This window comes from Aethalodelphis obliquidens, unplaced genomic scaffold (genome assembly GCF_003676395.1).
Source record: "Aethalodelphis obliquidens isolate GAN/ISIS:26980383/991018 unplaced genomic scaffold, ASM367639v1 scaffold115, whole genome shotgun sequence".
Taxonomy (NCBI): domain Eukaryota; kingdom Metazoa; phylum Chordata; class Mammalia; order Artiodactyla; family Delphinidae; genus Aethalodelphis; species Aethalodelphis obliquidens.
The window spans coordinates 897,428-919,312 of NW_020838059.1; the positions used below are offsets into that span (position 1 = coordinate 897,428).

At 40.3% G+C, this 21,885-nt stretch overlaps 1 protein-coding gene across 1 annotated transcript; it reads left to right on the forward strand.

The window, feature by feature from the left end:
* Positions 1-810: 810 nt before the first annotated feature.
* On the forward strand, positions 811-20,099 carry FRMD7 (FERM domain containing 7). The gene is made up of 8 exons (XM_027097541.1): positions 811-1,634; positions 8,117-8,231; positions 8,451-8,598; positions 13,388-13,483; positions 14,856-15,019; positions 16,344-16,412; positions 16,755-16,830; positions 18,454-20,099. The coding sequence occupies exons 1-8, from the start codon at positions 1,394-1,396 to the stop codon at positions 19,501-19,503; spliced, it is 1,959 nt and encodes a 652-aa protein (XP_026953342.1). The 5' UTR covers positions 811-1,393; the 3' UTR covers positions 19,504-20,099.
* Positions 20,100-21,885: the final 1,786 nt, after the last annotated feature.

Sequence of the window (21,885 nt, forward strand, 5' to 3'; positions counted from 1 at the left end):
TAAACTTTCTCTGGGAAAAAAAAAAAGAATGAGAAAATCAATGTGATGATAAATGATTCATCAGCTGTTCAGAGGAAGGATTTGGTATTTGCAGCAGGCAGCTGCCTTCTTAACAGCAAGGAATGTGTCAAATGACAAGAAGGTTACTTTCTTTCTTGCTAGGAGTAAAATGAAATTCACGTCCCCTTTAGCAATTGAGGCTGATTATTCCCATGTACATCTATATTTGAAAGCAGGTAATGGCAACGGTTAGACTTCCTTTATTTTTTCCCCATTGGTCCATTTGAGAATACTTAACTGTAGTTGACTTTACAAGGATGCCTTGATTGGAGCCACTACGTGAGTTTCTCAGAGTGGTGTGCAAATATAACTTTTCTAATGAATCATTTCTAATCCGTTAAGAGAGATCACAATTTGAAGGATTATAATGAATGGCTTTGTAAATTAAATAATCACCTACTAATTTACCTGTTTTTTCCCAGTCTGCATTTTCATCTATCACGTGCAATTAATTCTGGTTCACCACATTGCTGTCAAGTCTTAATTGGTTTAAAAAAAATCTAGACAGAACTTTATTCAGAAAATTACATCTTATTTAGGGAAATGCCCACAGTAGATAGTAAATGTTTTAATATATAAAATAAAACTTTGGAACCAATTTTGAACCAAGAAGGAACATAGTCGGCAGTAGAATCTTAATTATACACATCTTTTCAAAAGTTGATTGCCTTTGATAAGGGCTTAAAAGTGTGGGACAAATGCCATCTGTTTTGCAAAGTTCTGGATACCAATGTGTACTTTATGGGTCCCTGATTATCGGTAGGAAAAAGGGTAGTCTGGCTTCATTCCATTCAATACACAGTAATCCCATACCTGCTCTGTGCAAAGGGCTAGGCTGGGCTCTGGTGATACGGAGACGGTGGTCCAGGTGAAGGGGCAGAATCACGGCCTCAAGTTCTTGATTTCTGAAATACAGTCTTTTGGATAGGAGGCAGCCTGGAATTGAGAGGCAGACCTGAGGTCTTGCCACAGTTTCACTGTCTTGGGGTGATATGACTCTGCCCAAATCGCCTAACCTCTGTCTTTCCGTAATTGGAACATGTGGTGATGATGCCAGCCTTCTAAGTTGTTACGATAGTGAGTATTTGATAGCATTTTGTAAACAGAGCAGTACTGGCCTCCTGAGTAGGCTTATTCTTGCTGAATCTCCCTTTCTCTCTGGCTGGGTATGTGGCTTTGCTACGTGGCAGAAATCACCAGAGGATTGTTGGCCAACTCCCTCAAGTTGGCGGGAGGATTTGGCCGGGGCAATTCCTAATGGCTGTGAGGCCTGCTGAAATGCTGGATCAGCTGAGTTGTGGTCTAGTGCTGGTTAGGGGCCGAAGCAAAGCCTATGCATTACTCACCACCCCCAAAAGGCATCTCCCTGACTGGGGGCACCGTGTCTTTCTTGAAACATCTTGATCTGGGAGAAGGGAAATGCTTCTTTCTTGTTCCTGTTTCTTCCTCAAGAGATTTCCCCCCACTTCTTTGCAGGTATCTTTTTACTCTTCAAATAAAGAAGGATTTGGCTCTGGGAAGGCTTCCATGCAGTGACAACTGTACAGCGTTGATGATATCTCACATCTTACAATGTAAGTAGCAAATGTCGACTTTGGGGCCTATCAGCCAGCTAGAGAACCAGGCAAAGAGGTTGAGCACCCTCAACATCCCTATCATCATGTTAGCGCTTCTCTGTAGAGGAGAGAAAGCCTGGATGAGATATATAGAAATGGCAGGGTCCAGTAGAAAGAGGCTGGTTACTGTAGGCATTGAGATTTGGATTCAAATCCTGTTTGTACGTTCTAACTGTTGTAGCCTTGGGTGAAGTCCCCTCATCTGTCTTTGCCTGAGTTCCCTAGTCTTTAAAAGAGTGACAAGAATGCCTTCTCACAGAGCAGTTATGTAGATTAAAAGTAAATGCTGATTTTCTTCTATCTCGGTCTAACCTTGGCCTCCCACTGCCCCAGGCTTGCTCTCCAGGAGCTGGTCTGGACTAATCTGGGCATGGACTTTGCTAGGCAGGCCCCCACTCCCTCTGCTTGCCCCAGGATCCATTTCTGGTACGTGCTTTCTGCAGCACATTGTCACGTTTAATGTGATTCCCATGTTGCTCTTTATCATGATTCCAGAGAACAAAGCACAGAGTACAGCAGGTGGAGAGAAACTAAAAGGGAAAAAGGCCCCAGGCGTCTATTAGAGTTCCCCATATCCTAGCAGCCAAGTCCTTGGACTAGGCTGAGTAATGTAGGCAGGGAAAAGAGGCCCGGGGAGCAGTGGGGCCTTTCCTGGGAGGGGGTGAAGCTGGGCACATCAGGCTGCTCCTGTATCCCCGAGGGCAGGATTAAGGCAGCTGGAAATATTATCTCTTCTTCTAGGGCTGGCTGGACTTTCTCTCTCTTCTAGAGAGGTCGTCCAAGAATAGGCTGTTCCTTACTGTTCCTGAAGGATCATAACTTCATTTTTTTGTTTCAAAAGTTCATTTTTGACCTCTATCCTTTGCCTTCCTGACAGTCCAGAAATGGTAGATTTCTGATTTCACTGGGAACTCCAGAATGAAGGGCTTGGATAGAGACAGTATATGAATCAGTGTTTACCAAGTGACTCATAAGCGAGACAGGATGAGAGCCCAGGATCTCAGGAAGGCAGTGAGACCAGTAGTTATCAGGGAAGGCTTATGGATGAGATGGCTTTTGCGCTGGGCCTTAAAGTGATGCATAGGAATTGGATATGTAATGATAAGCAGAGAAAGCAGAAAAGAAAAAAAGGTGATGGTACAAGAAAAAGTATATACAGAGGATGCAGCTCAAGTACAACTCGAGCATAGAGTCTGTTTAGGAGAGGTGGCAAAAAACTAAGCATCATTTTGAAGGGCCTTGAATGCCAAGGACACTAACTATATGTCCAGTATTGTTCTTGGGGTGGGGTCGGGAGATGGGGTAAGGCAGGTGGAGAAAACAATATTGGAAGACTTATCCTTCTCCGTTAGCTGCCTGTTTAAGGCAGCAGTCAGAGGATTGGGGCTCCCCAGACAGCCTCTGATGGGGGAGCCCAATTTCATTCTTAATAGTTCAACATTATGGATTTGAGCATTCCCTAGTGGCCATTTCAGGCATAGCACAGAACACTTCAGCTTTTCTAGAGGATATTTTGTTTGTCAATAGAAGCTCTTTCCACAGAAAAAAAGCGAAAGTTTCAAGGAGTCAGCTCTTCACAATCCATCCAGGTCAGATTATTTCACTGGTTGCTAAGACAGTGTGCAGAACACAGCCAGGATGCTCATTCGTTTGCTCATTTATTTATTCATCTAATATGTATGTTCTAGGCATTCAAGAACCTCCACATTCTGACCTCATCTGCTTAAATCTCTCTTACACACCCCTCTGGCTCTAGCCAGACTCTTCCTCCCAAATACAGTTTGTACATTCCAAATGAAGCCTCCCTTTTATGAATGCCCTTAGTACAGTAACTCTTCTTTGTCATTCACTCAGCAAATTTTATTAAGTACGTACTACATGCCAGGTACTGGGAACATAGCAGTGAAATAAAAAGATCTTTGCTCTCGTGGAGCTCACATTTCGGCAGTGGAGGACAATCAGACCAAAATAAGGAAATATATAATGTAAGTTTGAAGGTGATAAGTGCACTGGAGAAAATAAAGTATGGAAGGGAGAGAGGGAAATTCGGGGGCTGGGTACTGAATTTTTAAATAAGGTGGTCAGGGTAGGCTTCACTGTGAAGGTGATAGTTAAACAAAACTTGAAGGAGGTAAAAGACCAAGCTATGCAGAAATCTGGTGGAAGGGAGCTCCAGGCAGAGAACATCCAGTGCAAAGGGCCTGAGGTAGGAGCATGCTGGGAGTATTCAAGAAACATTAAGCAGGCTTTGTGGATGGCTGGAACTGAGGGAGAGAGGGAGACAGTAATCATGGAGGGCCTTAAAAGCATATTAAAGACCTAGGACATTACTCTAAATGTGATGGGAAGCCAATGTAGCATTTGAAACAGAGGAGTGAAATGATCTGAACTAGGTTTTAACTACATCATGTTGGCTGCTGTGGTGAAAACAGAAATTTGTAGCGAGTAGTAAATAAGCCATAGTGATCTAATGTACAGTATAATAAATATAGACAATAATATTGTACTATAATTATGTAATGTGATAAATATTGCTACAATGGCAACCATATTGCAATCTATAAATGTATCAAAGTAACATACTGTACACCTTAAATTGCTGCAATGTTATATGTCAAATTTATTCAATTTTTAAAAATGAGAGAAAATAGACTTTATGAGGGATGGTGGAAGTGGGGAGACAAGATAACAGACGACAGCAGGAGAGAGAGAGATGATGGTAATTTGGACCAGCGTGGTAACAGTGAAGGTGCTCACACCACATGCTACCTTCTATCACTAATGATATTTACTCATTTGTATGTCATAGGTCTCTTCCTAGATTGTTATAGTCCTGCATGGAGAGAATGTTCCTATGTTCCTATGTTTTCCTTAGGGTCAACGTAAGGTCTTGTGCTTAATACTTGTGCTTAATAAAGAGAAAGATTGGGGTGTGTGTGTGTGTGTGTGTGTGTGTGTGTTTAATTTATTTTTTAAAACAGCTCTATTGTGGTATAATGTGCATACCATAAAATTCACTCATTTTAAGTCTGTAACTCAATGGTTTTTAGTAAATTTACAGAGTTGTGCAACCATTACCACAACCCAGTTTTCAAACATTTCCATCATGCCAAAAGAGCTCTCTCATGCCCATTGGCAGTCACTCAACCACCAATTTAATTTCTGTTTCTATAGATTTGCCTTTTCTGGACATTTCATGTAATAGGAATGATAAAATATGTGGTCTTTTGTATCTGGCTTTTTTCATTCAACACAATGTTTTTGAAATTCATGCAAGTTGTAACATGAATCACAGCAGTTTGTTCCTTTCTATTGCTGAGTAGTATTCCATTTTATGGGTATACCACATTTTATTTATCTATTTACTTGGCCAGGGACATTTGGATTGTTTCCAGTTTAGCTATTATGAATAATGTTATGAATATTCATGTACAAGTCTTTGTGTGGACACATGTTTTCATCACTCTTTTGTAGATTTCCAGGAATGTAATTGTTTTGTCTTAAGGTAAATTTGTGTTTAACATTTTAAGAAACTGACAAACTGTTCACCAAATTGTTACAATAAAACCAGAAATGTATGAGGTTTCCAATTTCTCCACATCTTCACTAAAATTTGGTATTGTCTATCTTTGTGATTATGGTCATTCTAGTGCAATGAATCTCATTGCAATTATAATTAGCATTTTCCTAATGACTAATGATGTTGAGCACCTTCTCATCTGTTTATTAACCATTCCTATGTTTTCTTTGGTAAAATGCGTATTCAAATTTTTGCCAATTTTAAAATGGGTTGTCTTATCGAATTTTAAGAGAGTTTTATATATTCTTATTAAAAATCCTTTATGAGATCTATAATTTGTGAAATTTTCTTCCAATCTGTGGCTTGACTTTTCATTTTCTTTGTGTGTGTGTGTGTGCTCTTTTTTTAAAATTGAAGTATTGTTGATTTACAATGTTGTGTTAGTTTCAGGTGTACAGCAAGTGATTTATATATAGAGAGAGAGAGAGACTGACTGACTAGAATCACCAGTAGAATGTTGGATAGAAGTGGCAAGAGCAGACATCCCTGTCTTGTCCCTGGTCTTAGGGGAAAGCACTCAGTTTCTCACCATTTAGTATTATTATGATGTTAGCTGTAGGTTTTCCAACTTTATCAGGTTGAAGAAGTTCCCTTTAATTTTTTTGTTTGTTGAATGTTTTTACCATGAATTGGTGTTAGATTTTGCCCAATGTTTTTTCTGCATCTATTGATATGATAATGTATTTTTTGTCCTTTATTCTATTAACATAGCATATTACATTAATTAACCTTCACGTGTTGAACTGATCTTGCACTCCTGGGATAAATCCCACTTGGTCATGATGTATAATTCTTTTTTATATGTTGCTGGATTCAGTTTACTAGTATTTTGTTGAGGATTTTTGCCTCTGTATTCATGAGAGATATTAATCTGTAGTTTTCTTGTGATGTCTGTGTCTGATTTTGGTATCAGAGTAATACTGGCCTCATGAACGAGTTGGTAAGTGTTCCTTACTCTATTTTCTGGAAGAGTTTGTGAAAAATTGGTATTTGTATCTTATCTGAATATTTGATAGCATTAACTAGTGAAACCATATGGGTGGGCCTGATCACGTTTTTTTGGTTTTTTTTTTTTTTTGCGTTACGCGGGCCTCTCACTGCTGTGGCCTCTCCCGCTGCGGAGCACAGGCTCCGGACGCACAGGCTCAGCGGCCATGGCCCACGGGCCCAGCCGCCCCGCGGCATGTGGGATCTTCCCGGACCGGGGCACGAACCCGCCTCCCCTGCATCAGCAGGCGGACTCTCAACCACTGCGCCACCAGGGAAGCCACTGATTAAGTTTTAATGAGATTTGTACATTTATCAATTTGGGAAAAAAATAAATAGATAAAAGAGCCATTGATTTGGTCTTTTTAAAAAAGCTTGTTATATAAAGATTTTCATTCTAATGTGGTTTTGAAATATATAAATACACTTCACCTATCTAAAAATGAGCATGCCATCTGTCTAAAACACAATAGAAAACCAAGCCAAAAGAGAAAATAACTTTCTAGTACTCAAAACTGATGCCCCCATGTCCATGAATTTTACTCAATAGGAGAGCACCACATGATTCCATGGAGTCTATTTACTCTTATAATTCATAAAATGCGAACAGGTTTGGATATCTGCATTCCCCTTTTTTCATGTTAAAATGTGAATTTTAATTGTAAAAATTGTTTTGGGTGCCCATTTTATGGTAGATTAGAAGTCACAATTTGGAACCAAGTAGAGACTTCTTCAGGGGAAGTCAATGACCAGGAAGTGATTCCTATTAATCTGACAGAGAGGGAAAAGGCATAATAATGATAAAGAACACACAAGAATTCAAAAATCAAAACAGTTTCAAGCCATTTACTGTAGGGGCAGATAATGCTATATACCTCAATTGCCTTTGTAGGCACAGTGCTATTATAACAATAAATTGGATATATCTAGAATAGATTATGAGCAGGGATAAACTTCCAGTGATTTGGAAAAGTGAGAATAATTTCCAGAATTATTCACCGACTGGGGATTCCATATAGCAGGGTTTTACTAGATTCCCAATGTACAGAGTGATGAATGGCTGTGACTGGCTTGCATTGGAGTTGGCATTTGTATTCTCCTTTCTTAATAATGCCTGATCAAGGCAGAGGGAGGTTAGGGGGCTGAATTAGTTTGCTAGGGCTACCATAACACAATACAACAGACTAGGTGACTTAAAGGACAGAAATTTATTTTCTCACACTTCTGGAGGCTAGACATCCAAGATTGAAGTGTCAGCAGGTTTGGTTTCTTCTGAGGTCTCTCTCATTGGCTTGCAGATAGCTGCCTTCCTGATGAGTCCTCACCCAGTCTTTCCTCTGTGTACCTGCATTCCTGGTGCCTGGTGTCCAAATTTCCTCTTCTTATAAGGATACCAATCAGATTGGATTAGGGCCCACTCTACTGCCTCATTTTTAAAATAATCACTCCTTTATAGGCCTTGTCTCTAAACACAGTCACATTCTGAGGTACTGAGGGTTAGGACTTCAATATATGAATTTGAGAGGGAGGTCACAGTTCAACTCATAACAGGGACTGATCAGAAGTAGAAGAGATCATCAACAGAATGTGGGAGAAGAAAATAAGAAAATATTCATCTATGATTCTGGAGCCTTTAAGACCTACACTGTGTCTGTGACTTCATAACAACCCACTGCTTCTTATTTGAAGAAGAACCAGTTAGGTCCTCCCCCACCACCCATATCCTGAAACAAATATACATATATTCAGGAGGTCTAGGGCTGCAATGGCTGCAAAGAAAGGGCTGTTTGGGGGAGGTCAGAGGGTCTGCTGGGTGCTCCACTGCTTAACTCATCAATGGTAATGTAAAAAATGTCACTTTACTGTCATGCAGCAGAACTGGGAGACTTTCATGAAGAAACAGATAGGAAATATTTGGCACAAACCCGGTACTTACCGAACCAAGATGATTTAGAGAGCAAGATCGTGCACTTCCATCAGAAGCACATGTAAGTACTTTCCCTGGCATCTGCTTCCGCCTGTTCTGCTGGCAGGGAAGACTGAAGCTGAGGACAGACTCTTAAAAGCAAGCCTTTAAGTCAGAGAAACTTCAGGCTCAAGAAAACACTGAGTTCCTCTTCGAGCTCTCGGGGTAGAGGTGTCATTCTTTTTTTTTAGGCGTCATTCTTGCTGCATTTATTAGGCTCATAAATTCTTTCCCTTTGCAGTGGCAGGAGCCCAGCTGAAGCTGACATTCTGCTACTGGACATAGCGAGGAAGCTGGATATGTACGGCATCAGGCCGCACCCTGCCAGTGATGGTGAAGGGATGCAGATCCAACTGGCTGTTGCTCACATGGGTGTACTGGTGTTACGGGTAACAGCTCTTTTCCTTTAAAGTCTTCAGTTTTGGGTGTTATCTTGGCTCAAACTTGAATGTCCATTCTCAAGGTGACCCCACCCCTCAGTCTTACCACCAGCAAGGAAAGGAGGCAGTGCTTGGAAGAGTTTAGGGTAAGTCTCCTTCCCTTGATGTCCTTTGCTTCCATTTGCAGTCTGGAGCTGAATGTTTTGATTCTCAGGAGCTCACACATTAGATCAGGCCAGCATGGTGAAGAGATGAAGTCAAGAGGCTCTTTGGAACTTTTAGACCCTAAATAAGAATACAGGTTTTTGGCATCCTAAAAGCTTAGGCTGTGAAATAAAGTGCATTCAGCCTGTCCAAATCCACCAGAAACAACCTGAAGGGTTGTTCTCATTCAGTTAGCAGTTTTGTTGGAGGTGCCCAGTGCCAGCCAGTAGGGAATTAGTGCCCAACCCTGAAAGCAATGGTTGATGTTTACTGACTCATCCTTTTCCCAGGACTCTGTTTTCCAGAGAGGGCTCTCTCCATCACCATTAATCCTCACTCCTTGGAATGTGGCCAGAACATATTTTTCAACAGTTTTTCAGTCTTTTTGGACTTCTTATATCTGTGAGCATTCAATGAATTTAGATCCAAGTTAAGGTTTAAGAAGCTTCAGAATGATAGGCAGATACCTAGACAGGTTTTGGAATGAATCACCTGTGACAAAGAAAGGGGTGGCTTCAGACCCACTGACCCCCAGGACCGAATTAGAGCACTGAAATAAGTCACAAAGCAGATCAGGTACAGACTTGGCAACAAGAATCTTAACCTTCTAATTTATGTGGTTATAAACTTTACAGCATGAGAGCCACACTGATGGACAAAAGACCCAATGGATCACAGGCACACCTGTTCACCCAGGAGGGAATTTTTACCCAGTCCACTCAAACCCTGATTCTTTTTTATTTTTATTTTTTTTAGATAAGCAACAAAGATATATTATACAGCTCAGGGAAATATATCCATTATCTTGTAATAACTTTTTAAAATTTTATATTGGAGTATAGTTCATCAACAATGTTGTGTTAGTTTCAGGTATACAGCAAAGTGATTCAGTTATACATATACATGTATCTATTCTTTTTTTATTAATCTTTTAAAACATCTTTACTGGAGTATAATTGCTTTATGATGGTGTGTTAGTTTCTGTTTTATAACAAAGTGAATCAGCTATACATATACATATATCTCCATATCTCCTCCCTCTTGAGTCTCCCTCCCACCCTCCCTATCCCACCCCTCTAGGTGGTCACAAAGCACCGAGGTGATCTCCCTGTGCTATGTGGCTGCTTCCCACCAGTTATCTATTTTACATTTGGTAGTATATATAAGTCCATGTCACTCTCTCACTTCACCCCACCTTCCCCTTCCCCTTCCCCGTGTCCTCAAGTCGATTCTCTATGTCTGCGTCTTTATTCCTGTCCTGCCCCTAGGTTCTTCAGAATATTTTTCTTCTTTTTTTAGATTCCATATATATGTGTTAGCATACAGTATTTGTTTTTCTCTTTCTGACTTACTTCACTCTGTATGACAGACTCTAGATCCATCCGTTTCACTACAAATAACTCAATTTTGTTTCTTTTAATGGCTGAGTAATATTCCATTGTATATATGTGCCACATGTTCTTTATCCATTCATCTATCGATGGACACTTAGGTTGCTTCCATGTCCTGGCTATTGTAAATAGTGCTGCAATGAACATTTTGGTATATGGCTCTATTTGAATTATGGTTTTCTCAGGGTATATGCCCAGTAGTGGGATTGCTGGGTCATATGGTAGTTCTATTTTTAGTTTTTTAAGGAATTTCCATACTGTTCTCCATAGTGGCTGTATCAGTTTACACTCCCACCAACAGTGTAAGAGGGTTCCCTTTTCTCCACACCCTCTCCAGCATTTATTGTTTGTAGATGTTTTGATGATGGCCATTCTGACTGGTGTGAGATGATATCTCATTGTAGTTTTGATTTGCATTTCTCTAATGATTAGTGATATTGATCATCCTTTCATGTGTTTGTTGGCACTCTGTATATCTTCTTTGGAGAAATGTCTATTTATGTCTTCTGCCCATTTTTGGATTGGGTTGTTTGTTCTCTTGATATTGAGCTGCATGAGCTGCTTGTAAATTTTGGAGATTAATCCTTTGTCAGTTGCTTCGTTTGCAAATATTTTCTCCCATTCTGAGGGTTGTCTTTTCATCTTGTTTATGTTTCCCTTTGCTGTGCAAAAGCTTTGAAGTTTTATTAGGTCCCGTTTGTTTGTTTTTATTTCCATTTCTCTAGGAGGTGGGTCAAAAAGGATCTTGCTGTGATTTATGTCATAAAGTGTTCTGCCTATGTTTTCCTCTAAGAGTTTGATAGTGTCTGGCCTTACATTTAGGTCTTTAATCCATTTTGAGTTTATTTTTGTGTATGGTGTTAGAGAGTGTTCTAATTTCATTCTTTTACATGTAGCTGTCCAGTTTTCTGAGCACCACTTATTGAAGAGGCTGTCTTTTCTCCATTGTATATTCTTGCCTCCTTTAGCAAAAATAAGGTGACCATAAGTGTGTGGGTTTATCTCTAGGCTTTCTATCCTGTTCCATTGATCTATATTTCTGTTTTTGTGCCAGTACCATACTGTCTTGATTACTGTACCTTTGTAGTATAGTCTGAAGTCCAGGAGCCTGCTTCCTCCAGCTCCATTTTTCTTTCTAAAGATTGCTTTCATGTATCTATTCTTGCTAACCCTGATTCTTGCTATTTCCTATTGCATGAGAGAAAATGGGAAGGGTATGAGAGCAAGACCGTCATGCTAGTTGTGATCTCTTTCATTGTGAATACTTCTGTGGACAGTTGGGAACAATATAGATGGTCTATTTTGTCCTACCTGAAATCCAGTCAAAGAGTATTTATGTATTGAGTACCCTCTATCTGTTCTTCATTGTACTATTCTTTCTTTAACAAAAAACAGCTTTATTGAGCTATAATTTGCATAACATAAAAGTCATCTGTTTTAATGGTACAATTCAATGAGTTTGAGTATATTTATAGTTGGGCAGCAATCCATTCATCCTTCTATCAGTATACTTATTGTACATCCACTCTGTGCCAGGTACTAGAGCTGCAGAGGTAAACAGGCATGACCCTGACTTAAATTCTAATAGGAACTTAAATTCCAGTAGGAGGAAGACAGACAATTAAACAAGTAATTATAAACAAATGTGATGTGCTTTGTGCTAGAGGAAGCACAGGATGCTAAGGTAACACATGTGAAAGGGACTTAACATTTAAGTAAGACCTGAGGAAATTAACCAGACCAATGGGATATGATTGCCTGATGAAGGAGGGTGTTCCAGGGAAAGGGCACACAGGCAAAGGCCCTGAGAAGGATAAAGGATGACATAATCAAGAAACTAACATTAAGCATGACATATGGCTCCTGTCATTACGATAGTCACAATTTATTTTGAAAGACCAGAGAAATAACGATCAATATCAGACAATGAGTAATCAAAAGCTAATCTATCACATTTACTTTAGTTGCAGAAGTAGTATACCCAACAAAATAATGTGGTTACCTGTAGACAGTGGTTAGATGGGGACAGAGGTAGAAGTGACAGTGGTGGGCATGAGACTTCTCAATATATTTATTTTTGTGCCCCCTTTGATTTTTGGACTATGTGAACAAACAAACAAACAAGAGAGTTAAACTGTTTGAGTAGTCCAGGAGAGCTAAAGGAGTTCAGAGGAGTTAGAAATGGGTGTAGGCTATGGCAATGATATGGAATATCCTAGAGGAGGTGCTAGTCATTCTGGGTAAGGAGAATGAGGAGACCTATGGGAGGGAAGGTACAGAGTAGGATGGAAAGGTGTTTTCTGGGAGCAGTGAGATCAAAGTTATAGTCAATATAGTTGGGGCAAAAAAATCAAGCCAAAAGAGTTTAGAGTTGATGTAGGTGGTGCAGAGCTATTGAAGGGGTTTGAGTAAATGAGTGGCAGAATAAATGGGATTTTTTTTTAAAGCAGTTGAATTTGGAAACATGGGAAGGGGGTGAGATTAGAGGAGCTATTGCAGTTCAGGTTTCCCCTGCTATTTGAAAGTAGAGCAGTCCTATGAAACCTTTCCTAGCTGAAAGAGTGTAAAGTGAAGAAGCATTACCTGAGGACACATTTTGCTAATGGGTGCACAAAATAAATCGAAATAAAGTACCAATGTACAGTTCAAAGCTATGGTGGCTTGATGCTGAGCTGCCGAGCAGAGTGTAGTTCCTGGGGAAGGAGCTTAAGAGGTGCCGCTCTCACTGCTCAGGGTGTGTGCTGGCTCTATAACAGCTCACTGCAAAACAAATGCTGATTTTTATTTTCTCCTTTTTTGGAGTAAAATCAAAAATCCTCTTTGGATTTCTTTCAGTTAGCAAAAACTTGTAATAATGTGGGTCTTTCGTCAAAGCGAAGTAAAAGCGAAGTGGCATAAAGTGAACTTTCGAAAAGTGGGGTATACCCGGATACCTGCAATCTTTTTCTACTGTGATCCCCTATCCTGGTTAGAAACTTTTCCCAGGCATGCCCCTTCTTACTTGCATTTCAGAGCAGGCTTGTGTCCCACCTGGAATGCCTTCTTTGGCCATAGCTTCTATCTAGTACAACTGGATCAGTCTGTGCAAGAGATAGATCAAGGATAGTCCTGTTCATGAAGTGCATTTTCCAACAGGTTTGCATTGTCTTACAAACCAGCTTGTGCTGAAATTCATCCTGAAATTTGCATGTGTTTCATCATAGGGAAATACAAAGATAAATACTTTCAACTGGGCTAAAATCCGCAAGTTGAGTTTTAAGAGAAAACATTTTCTCATCAAACTTCATGCCAACATCTTGGTAAGTAGCTTTTGAATAACTTCTTTTACTTTCTACTCACTTGAGATTTCTTGGTTGTTTCTGCAAATGGTTTGATTGTGAGTGATGAAATCTGCCTGGCCCTGACCAATAATATTCTCCCTCTTTTGCCTCTACATAAATAAACCAGAGCTTTAGTCATATTTTTACTAAAGGCAAAACACTAAGAAATCCTATTGGCAGTTCAAAATGAATAAAGTAATAGGAAAATGGGGTGGCTGGGATGAAAGACAAGTCTCCTTAGAAACCATTTTTCAGGGATTTGGTAAGTCAAATGAAAGAGCCCAGATCTAAGACTGTGGACATATTAATTCAACGTTATTTGCTTCCTTTTATAAAGCATTTTCATCTTCTTTCCTTAAGCAAAAATAATTGAACACCTACTACATGCCAAATAATTGAATACCTACTCTTTCCCAAAGCAGGATGTGGGGAGTGGGTATATATTAAGCAAAAGAAGCAACTATTGGGCAAGGCTGCATTGTACAGGGTGGGACAAAGGGGCTAGAAAGAATTTTTTATGACTATAAAGGAAATTAAAAATATGTATCAACTACATTTTTGACCTACAGATAATTCAGTAGTTTGGGCTTCATTCTCTGAACCTTAGCCTTAGATAAAAGTGTTCATTTGAGCAGTTCAGAAGATTGAATCCAGTGCGAAGCTTGTGACGAATCCCAGGGCTGCATACAGGAACCTGGAGAGGAATGAGAGAAGGGGAGCAGCAAAGTGGACTGCACACGTGCATGGGCAAATGGGGGTATATAGTGAGTCAGGAGATGGGGCAACCTTGCACTTTAGGTCTGGAAGACTAAGCTCCCCTACAGCCGATTAGAATACGCTAAATGAGCAACACAGAGCATCATAGAACAAGGCAGCATAAAGAGGGAGAATGTTTCTAGCTGGTGTGTTAAAAAGACTCATGTATATACAATCATCCTATAAAGCCTACCATTTGTAGGAAAGATCTCCTCCTCCCTCCCCTTTTCCTGTTGGTCATTTATAACTTCTTGTCACTTTGAAAGGATGTCCTTTGATGTTCATTTTAACCTAATTTACAACTTCATAAATATGTTCCTGGCAGAGAAGAGGGGGTAAAAAAGCGTGTGAGGTGAGGAGGGTGTGCAGAGCAAGATTTGCTTCTTAGAGAAGGTTCTGTTTTTGAGCAGTGGCCCTGTCTGTTCCTTGGAAGTTTGCCAATCATTTGGTTTCAGTAGGTGTGAAGCCAAAGGGAGCCAAGTAGAAAATCAGAAGCTGGATGGGCCCCTGGACCAATAGTTTAGAAGGCGTTGGGATTTGAAGGTCTTTGATATTCTTGAAGGATGTTTTGCTTGATGGAAATTGGTTTATACAGGTGTTGTGCAAGGATACCTTGGAGTTCACCATGGCCAGCCGAGATGCCTGCAAGGCTTTCTGGAAGACTTGTGTGGAGTACCATGCTTTCTTCAGACTTTCTGAAGAACCCAAATCAAAGCCTAAAACCCTACTCTGCAGCAAGGGTTCCAGTTTCCGCTACAGGTAATTAAATATTGCACACAGGCAAACTAAACACACAACTTCTTTTCAATAGCATGGAAGGCAGTAGGAGGAGCTTGAATTCTAGAAGCAATAAAGAATCCATTTCAATCACATAAAGGATGATACCCTTTACTGCTCATTCTCTGTGTGACTCATTAAGTCAATATTTCCTAACAGGGAGGTAGGGGCAGGTGTACACCCCACTTAAGAGGTTAGATCAGAATTTCTGCAAGGATAAGGGGGCATATGCCGTTTGAGAAAACGTAGTCAATGAACCTACTGTTTTCCTTACGTGCAACTTACATGCTAGCCATAGGAAGGACAGCTCAACAACATCCTTTTGGTGGTGGTTAGGGAAAAGATAGGGTGAGAAAGCACTGCAGGGGCTAAGGGATTTGAGAGGTTGAACAATATTGTAGTGGAGGCTCCTTACTACACGTTAACACCTTGGAGGAAAGGAAGCGAGGTCAAAATAAGAACTTGTTTTTACTTGATCCCACCAGCCTAGGAGTTCTTTGGAAGACGCTTTCAAACTCTTAGCTAAGATAAAAAATTCGAATCCAGTGCTTCCTGTGAAGGATTTTTTCAAGTAGTAGAAGCCTGCCCCAGTAAAAAGTGAGATTTTTACAACGTACATATTTTTATGGACTCTTTCCAAAATGTATTCTACAAATCCCTGCCTTTTTAAACAGATGATACTGAGGATATTTGTCCCTTTTCTCAATGACCTATTATAAACATCACTTATTTATCCTCTGCTGGCAGCTGTAGTGCAGTGGCAGCCTCAGGGCGGGGGAGGCATGTCAGACCCTGCACCACAGTGATAAATGGCCCAGACTTTTTGGATTTTATTATGTTAGTGATTTCTTTTTTGGCTCTTGTGTTTCTCCCAGCAATCAGCTGGCTTTCTTTGCTAGTGTATGTCTGACTGGAGCAACCTTCTTCTACTGTTTAGTTAGCTGTTTTTCTCCTGTCATGGATTGCGAGACCAGACAAATAGCCTCATTAGAAACTATGTGTAAATTTGGAGGAAGGGGAAAGGCCTTTAAAGGAAAGTATATTAGTTTTCAAGGCCAGAATTTGTAACTGCTATATAGCGCTGTTCAGAAGCATTTAAAACTTTCTGGGTTCTGAATAGTTGAGGTTGCTCTGCCAGATCCTCGGGTAAATGGGTGTATTATTAATGGGATGGTCAGAGATTCACGACATATGTCATTCATCCAGAATCTTTCGATTTCAACAATAAATGACACTTTTGAGTTTTAGTTAGCCTACTGGGTTACAAAGAGCATTCATAAAATTGTTTATCTTGATTTTATAATAGCGGAAGAACCCAAAGGCAACTTTTGGAATATGGGAAAAAGGGGAGGTTGAAGAGCTTGCCATTTGAAAGGTACATGGTTTTGTTTCTCTTTGTCATGTTGATTTTTTCTTTTTTAACATCTTTATTGGAGTATAATTGCTTTACAGTGGTGTGTTAGTTTCTGCTTAATAACAAAGTGAATCAGTTATACATATACATATGTTCCCATATCACTTCCCTCCTGCGTCTCCCTCCCTCTCACCCTCCCTATCCCACCCCTCTAGGTGGTCACAAAGCACCGAGCTGCTCTCCCTGTGTTATGTGGCTGCTTCCCACTTGTCACATTGATTTTTAAGTTGAATTTAGAGATTTATAGGGATCCTGTACTCACATGAAGACTATTTCAATTCCTTCTCTGTTTGGGGATTTCAGGAAACATTACCCATCTCAGTACCATGAACGACAGTGCAGGTCCTCACCAGACCTCCTCTATGATGTGTCAAAACAAGTAAGGTTTTTGAAAATTCCTTCTTCTTTATATAAATGTAATACATGCACATTTCAAATGCTTCCAGGAATTAATTCTGCCAAAATCTCCCAGTATGTAAAAAGGTTACTCTGGTCAAGTTGCGTTAGCCTCCTGGGGAGGTCTGTCAACTCAGTCTCCAGCCAATAGAAGAACATTGGGTAAACTGGTGTGTGTGCCTTATAGACTGGAAAGATCTGGCACGTCTTTAAATTGCAACCTGTATTTCTAACATCTTGCAAAATGCAGATCCAAACGAATTTCTATGGCTTTGTATTTTTAAAACTAAAAGCTACTTTTTTACCTATGAAAATCTTAAGGCTTAGAAGAAGCTATAAGGTCTTGGGTTAAGTTTTTTTTTTTAAGTTTTTTTTTTTAATAAATAAATTTAGGGCTTCCCTGGTAGCGCAGTAGTTGAGAGTCCGCCTGCCGATGCAGGGGACATGGGTTCATGCCCCGGGCCGGGAAGATTCCACATGCCGCAGAGCAGCTGGGCCCGTGAGCCATGGCTGCTGAGCCTGCGCGTCCGGAGCCTATGCTCCGCAACGGTAGAGGCCACAACAGTGAGAGGCCCGTGTACCACAAAAATAAAATTTAAAAAAGTAACTTTAAAAATAAATCAATAAATTTATTTATGGCTGCGTTGGGTCTTCGTTGCTGCGCGTGGGCTTTCTCTAGTTGTGGCGAGCGGGGGCTACTCTTCGTTGTGGTGCGTGGGCTTCTCATTGCGGTGGCTCCTCTTGTTGCAGAGCACAGGCTCTAGGAGCGCAGGCTTCAGTAGTTGTGTCACGCAGGCTCAGTAGTTGTGGCACACCGGCTTAGCTGCTCCGCAGCATGTGGGATCTCCCCGGACCAGGGCTTGAACCCGTGTCTCCTGCATTGGCAGGCGGATTTTTAACCCCTGCACCACCAGGGAAGTCCCTTGGGTCAAGGTTTTAAAGTACTTTTGCTATGTAATTTTGTTAAGAACAAAGTACTGTTCTCCTGGAACTGTGAGATGATGGCTTCATTTGAGTTTTATAGTATGAACCATTGCTCTCTCTTGAAAAAAATTAATTAGAGGTCTCATAAACTCTGTCTTCATTCAAGTCAGAGGCAATTTTTATCTGAAAGGCATCACAGAGGTATAATGCTGGAAGGTACCATCTATTGATTGACCATCTCATGCCATTTACAGCCCTCCTCCCCACCATTTTACAGAAAATAGGGAGGAGGCTGGAACAGGGAGGTTAGGAGACTTGCCTAAGGTCACACAGCAAATAAAGGCAGAGCCAGGACCAAAAGGCAGAACTCCTAGCTCATGAATACAGCTACTTAACCATACTGCTTGAAGTACGATGCTGGCTCAAGTAGATAGAGAATGCGGAGGCTGGGAGTGTGATGGTGTTGAGAAAGGAAAGTGTCGTTTATTTTTCAGCACATAAATTGGGATGTGGTACAAGTTATTACCTTTTATGTATCTATTTATCAACCCTGGCATAGAACATGGGTTGAAAGGCCTTTGTGAAAAACTACCTTTGAAAATTCAAGATTGATTTAGATCCCTGCCCCCACCCCAACCAAATGGTTTTTTCCTTCTTTCACCAACATGTTCTTTCTCTCAAGGTGGAAGATTTGAGACTAGCCTATGGCAGTGGGTACTACCGAAATGTGAATGGAGTGCACGCCTCTGAGCCTGTGCTGGACAGCAGGAGGAGAAACTCTGCAGTGGAGGTGACCTTTGCAGCCGAGCTGGAGCATTCCAAACCAGAGGCAGAGCCCACATCATTACATCAGTCCCAGAGCAGTTCCTCGTTCCCTTTTATTTATACAGACCCTGTCTTTACCACCGACCCCGATCCTGACTACTTTGAGGAAAGGAGTCCTCTAAGCTCCTTCCAAACAAGCTGTAAGTTTGCTGACAATCACACGAGCACATCTTCTGCCCTTATAAGCAAAGTGAGTCCAGCAAGGCAGCTAATTTACACAGATGTGCCCTATATTCCTTGTACTGGTCAGCAGGTTATTATGCTTCCCCAAGTCTTCTTTTATGTGGACAGACCACCCCAGGTGCCCAGACAGTCTCCAATCATGGCAGAGGAAAGGGAAAGGCCAGACAGCTGTCTACAGCCTACCGCAATGAAGCCAGCCAAAAGAAGCCCAAGGAACCTCAGAATGAAGAGCTTTCAGCAAGACTTTCAAGAACTCCATGAAGCTATGGCCCAAACTACTGGCAGGGGCAACCTCAATGTAGATCTAGAAGAGGAAGATCCAAATTTAGAAGATGCATTTGCATATAACATTCAAGAGCCAACCCCTAAACGGTCCCAGAGCCAATCAGACATGAAAACTATCCGTTTTCCTTTTGGATCAGAATTTAGACCTTTAGGGCCTTGTCCTGCTCTGAGTCGTAAAGCTGACCTGTTTACATATGTGTTTGCAGAGCAGGAGTTTCCAACAGTTTTAGTGGATCAGGGAGCAACAGAAGGGTATGTAGCTAGTGAATCCAGTGATTCTGAATCAGAGATTCTTAAACCAGACTACTACTCTTTGTATGACAAAGGAATAAGTTCACCCACGGCCAGAATCCGCTTGTCTTCTGGTAGCCTACAGCTAGATGAAGAAGATGAAGATGTCTCTTTCAATACATCAAGTGCTGAAGATACGACTTTGTGAAAACCACGTAATTACTTTTTAGCTTAAAACGTGAACCCTATGAACATTTCCAGGCCAATTCCATGTTACTAACTTAGGTGAAACATAAGGAACCTTCTGCAAAAACCACTCTTTGTTACTATGCATTGGTATTAAGGGACTCTTCTAAGATTAGGCACTTAGCTTATGAAAGATCCAGCTCTGCCCCATTCCTCAAGCCTCACTCTTCTATTCCCTCTGAATCATTCTGGAACATGCCCTTTCCTCACCAGCCCCATAGCAGAGTGAGGTGGGTATTTGTCATCTCCATTATACATTTCCCCAAAGAGACATTATAAACGAAGGTCAGGCTCTTCAACACTGAAGAACAGTGACAGTATGGATTGACCTATAGAATTGGGTTCTGATATCATTTAGCGGTTTAGTAGACTGTGAGTGTGTTGGTCATGTTGTTCTTAAACAATACTACAACTAAAGGTTTCAGTCCTCATTATTCATGTGGGACCCAGTAAAAATGGCCCTGTTTTATGTTAAAGACTTCAATTTTTTTTTTTTTTTTTTTGCGGTACGTGGGCCTCTCACTATTGTGGCCTCTCCCATTGCAGAGCACAGGCTCAGCGGCCACGGCTCACGGGCCCAGCTGCTCCACGGCATATGGGATCTTCCCGGACCGGGGCACGAACCCGCATCCCCTGCAATGGCAGGCGGACTCTCAACCATTGCACCACCAGGGAAGCCCCAAAGACTTCAATTTTTATAACATATGTTAGGGGGAGCATGGCTCTCCTATATTTCAGGAACAAGAAGGAACATAGATCCTCTCAACAGAACACAAGTTTATAATTAATCTAGGACTTGGCAGAATTCTAAACCTCAGGAATTCAGGAGTTGATCAATTTCTAAAGCCAGACATCTGCCTGATGGGGATAATATGATGTTTGACTTACTCTCTATTCTTAACTAGCTGTAATATGTAGTGAAAGATAAAAGTTAACATGTTGGTCTGTTTATGTAATCTCTCCTGTAAGCATTTTTTTTGCCATATCTTGTTGTGTGCATGTAGGCAAGGAAATGAGATGAATAGCATTTTAATAAAGAGTGATGGAAACCCATTTATTTGAAAATTAAGTTGTAAGTATGAACTTCATTTTGTTTCAGTCAGTTTCAGAAGTAATTGGCTCTAGCCTATAATTAAGGAAACGGACATTTAGAGAACAAGGAAAAGGAGGGAAGCAGGTAAAAATGTATAGTCAGGGATGGAGAAGTGGTAGAATTGGGGTAGCTGAAAAAAAAAGGATAGTACTCCAGGCTGAGTTAATGAACTAAAATTCTATTCTTTTTTTTTTTTCAAAATTCTACTCTTGACTGATTCAAATTTTTTCTATTATTTCCCTTGGAAGGTATAGCATTCTATTTGAGAACTTTATTTTCTTTATTGATTTTAATGGTAAGTAAAACATATTTACAAGATAATGTTAGGTAGTGACTTCAAAGAAATGATGCAATTATGTAAGCAAGCTATTTTTATATATGACTGAATGGAGAAAAGATGGATGGAATAGTTTTCTTACTCTCCTAGTCCTTACACCACAAAAATCCCTTTGAATATACCTCACTCTACCTCTTTCCAACATGCTAGCACTTTCCTTCCTGCTCCTGGAATCGAATCCGGTAACTCACAAGTCTAGAATAGCTATTTAATAATAAGAATATATTGAAACCCAATCACCTATATATTAATCCTATAGATACTCAAAGCTATATTAAGTTCATCTTTGACCTTTTCTCTAGGAAAAACTCAAATTCTTTTAGGATTATATGCTATTTCTCATCTCAGTTTCTAGAAATCTTTGTGAAATTTGTTTCCCCCAGAGAAATACAGCGTTCAAATCTGTATAAAATTTCCTAATAAAACTATAACTAGGGTGACCATAAAGTTTATTGTGTAACCTAGGAAGGACATTTTTGAGTGAAAGAGGACTCTATTAATAATTTTGTCAGGACAGGAGGCAGAAATCAGGACATATTCACTGGAGCTATAATCAATGTTTAATAAAATGTGAAGAATACCTTCTAGTTTCCAATGGAAACACTGGTGTAAAAGTTCCAACAATAAATGAAAGGGGACAGGAGAAATGATTTGAAACAATTAAAATACCACACCATACCCCCACCTCAAGAAAACTAACACTGGGGACCAGGAAATTTAAATATTTATTTTTAACCCCCCGCAAAACACTGAAGTTTGCTTACCCAGAAACAGTTTACAGGACTAATAACTATAATGAATAAGCAATACAATTTTCTATCTATGGTGCAGCTGTGCTGTACAGTTTCAAATAATCAATTTAAAAATTTGTTGCTTTTATTTTTACAAAAATATTCATTTGATACATGATATGA

What these genes read in the sequence shown, in the direction of transcription:
- FRMD7 (XM_027097541.1), top strand. Translation starts at nt 1,394, where the DNA reads ATGCATTACTCACCACCCCCAAAAGGCATCTCCCTGACTGGGGGCACC. An exon ending in GATATCTCACATCTTACAAT is followed by an intron (nt 1,635 to 8,116) that starts GTAAGTAGCAAA and finishes ACTGTCATGCAG; the next exon opens with CAGAACTGGGAGACTTTCAT. An exon ending in AAGAGCTTGCCATTTGAAAG is followed by an intron (nt 16,413 to 16,754) that starts GTACATGGTTTT and finishes TGGGGATTTCAG; the next exon opens with GAAACATTACCCATCTCAGT.